We start from the raw sequence: 2,579 nt of genomic DNA, 5'->3' as shown, positions 1-2,579 counted from the left end.
ATCAGTGGGGCTCTGTCCCCATCCCTGGGTACGAGTCCCTGTCCCTGGATTTCGGTCCCTGTCTCCAGGTACCCATCCCTGGGTGTCCATTTCCATCCCTAGGTACCAGTCCCTGTCCCTGGGTCCACATCCCTGGATGCCCATCCCCATCCCTGGGTACCGGTCCCTGTCCCTGGATTCCCAGCCCTGGGTGTCCATCCCCATCCCTGGGTGTCCATTTCCATCCCTAGGTACCAGTCCCTGTCCCTGGGTCCACATCCCTGGATGCCTGTCCCCATCCCTGGATACCAGTTCCCATCCCTAGATGCCTGTCCCCATCCCTGAGTGTCCATTTCCATCCCTGGGTACCAGTTCCTGTTCTTGGGTCCCCATCCCTTGGTGCCTGTCCCTGGGTGCCCACTTCCATCCCTGGGTACTAGTTCCTGTCCCTGGGTCCCCATCCCTGGGTGCCTGTCCCTGGGTGCCCACTTCCATCCCTGGGTACCAGTCCCTCCCTGGGTGCCTGTCCCTGTCCCTGGGTCCACATCCCTGGATGCCTGTTCCCATCCCTGGATACCAGTTCCCATCCCTGTGTGCCTGTCCCCATCCCTGGATACCAGTTCCCATCCCTAGATGCCTGTCCCCATCCCTGAGTGTCCATTTCCATCCCTGGGTACCAGTTCCTGTTCTTGGGTCCCCATCCCTTGGTGCCTGTCCCTGGGTGCCCACTTTCATCCCTGGGTACCAGTCCCTGTCTCCAGGTACCCATCCCTGGATGCCTGTTCCTGTCCCTGGGTACCTGTCCCCATCCCTGTGTGCCCATCCCCATCCCTGGGTACCGGTCCCTGTCCCTGGGTGCCTATCCCTGTCCCCATCCCTGTGTGCCCATCCCCATCCCTGGGTACCGGTCCCTGTCCCTGGGTGCCTATCCCTGTCCCCATCCCTGTGTGCCCATCCCCATCCCTGGGTACCGGTCCCTGTCCCTGGGTGCCTATCCCTGTCCCCATCCCTGTGTGCCCATCCCCATCCCTGGGTACCGGTCCCTGTCCCTGGGTGCCTATCCCTGTCCCCATCCCTGTGTGCCCATCCCCTTGGCGTGTCTCCGTCCTCACCTCCCTCTTCTTCTTGGCCTTGGCGTCATCCCCGCCAGCGGGCAGCCCTCCTTTCCTCTTGGCTCCCTCCGCCTTCTCCCGTGGTTTGTTCCCGTCGCCCTCCTTCATCTTCTTATACTTGCGCATAAACTCCGAGATCAACTCCGGGCAATCCAGGTTCTTCTCCGGCTCCCAAGTGTTGTGTTCCCTGTCACCCAATGACCAATTGGCATCCGGGTCACTGTCCCCATCCTCCCCATCCCCGTCCCCGCTGACACTTACTCGGAGAAGCCCTTCCACTTGAGCAGGTACTCGGCCTGGCCCTTCACCACGCGCCGGTCCAGCACCTTCTCCACCACATACTCCTCCTCGTCACCCGAGGACGAGCTGTCGGCTGGCCGCTTGCTCCTCTTGCCCATAGCGCAGCGCCCACTGGTCCTGGGGTGGGGTGGGACACAAAAACACATGGGAGAGGTGGAAAAAACACAGAGGAGGGTTATTGAGGACCCCCCTGCCACCCATCACCCCCCAAATCCACAAGAAGAGGAGGTGGCGGCGAAGGAGGAGGCGCCTCTCATTGCAATTTGGGGTAAGAGCCCTACAAACGGGGAGGGTTTAGGCAAAGGGCAGTGTAATTTGGGTTAAAACCTGTAAAAACAACGGGGATTTAGGCACAGGGAAATGTAAAGTGGGTTAAACCCCCCCCCAAGTCAGCAAATTTAGGCAGAGGGCAATGTAATTTGGGTTAAAACTCCTAAAAAAATAGTGGGGATTTAGGCACAGGGAAACGCTTGGGAAAAAAACCCCATTTCCCCCCCTATTTATAACACAGCAATAAAAAACCTCAACCTTTTTTAGGGGTTTTAAAGAAGAATTAAAAAGGGGTGAGGGAGGAAAGAGGAAACCCCAGCCTCCCTCTCCCTGTTTTGGGGTGAATTTGCTGCTGTTAAGCAGCGAAACCCAGGGTTTTCTTTTAAAAAAACCAGGTTTTAAGACCAAAATGAGGGTTTTTTTTGAAATATAGTCCTAAAAAAACTCGATGGAGCCAGGAAATTCCTCGTCCTTCCCGTTCCCTGGGCAGCGAAAGGCCAAACCGGTGCGACTTGGTGGTGGTGGGTTTGGGTGTGAAAAGGGAGGTTTGGGGTGGAAAAAGGGAGGGTTTGGGTGGAAAAAGGGGGGAATTTGGGCGGAAAAGGGATGGATTTGGGAATACGTGGTGCAGTTTGTGGTGTAAAATGGGCAATTTTGGGTGTAAAAAGGCTGGGAACGGAGCCCTCGGGCGCCGCATCCCTGCAGCCGCGCATGGGAGCCCCGGAGGAACAAAAGGAAAGCGGCGTTTTGAGGGAAAAACCTCCAGTTTGAGGCAAAAAGCGCCGGTTTGAAGCAAAGAAAGGAGCAAGCTTGAATCGGATTAGCTCGCTCCGGCTCTCCCGCCCGTGGGGACCTTGACAGGGCCGGTCCCGGGGACGGCAAAACCCGGCCCGATCCCGGTGCTCGCCACTGCGCAGG

At 57.8% G+C, this 2,579-nt stretch overlaps 1 protein-coding gene across 1 annotated transcript; it reads right to left on the bottom strand.

Annotated features, from left to right (window-relative positions):
• Nucleotides 1-1,091: 1,091 nt before the first annotated feature.
• LOC104548645 (chromobox protein homolog 5-like) lies at nt 1,092-1,489 on the bottom strand (the record flags this gene model as incomplete). Its single annotated transcript, XM_010194724.1, has 2 exons — nt 1,353-1,489; nt 1,092-1,278 (listed from the first exon to the last, which is right to left on the bottom strand). Coding segments are annotated over exons 1-2 (324 nt in total), but the record flags the coding sequence as incomplete, so codon positions are not given.
• Nucleotides 1,490-2,579: the final 1,090 nt, after the last annotated feature.

Source organism: Mesitornis unicolor, unplaced genomic scaffold (assembly GCF_000695765.1).
Source record: "Mesitornis unicolor isolate BGI_N332 unplaced genomic scaffold, ASM69576v1 scaffold8471, whole genome shotgun sequence".
NCBI classification, from domain to species: Eukaryota; Metazoa; Chordata; class Aves; order Mesitornithiformes; family Mesitornithidae; genus Mesitornis; species Mesitornis unicolor.
This window is presented reverse-complemented; position numbering and strand designations above follow the sequence as displayed.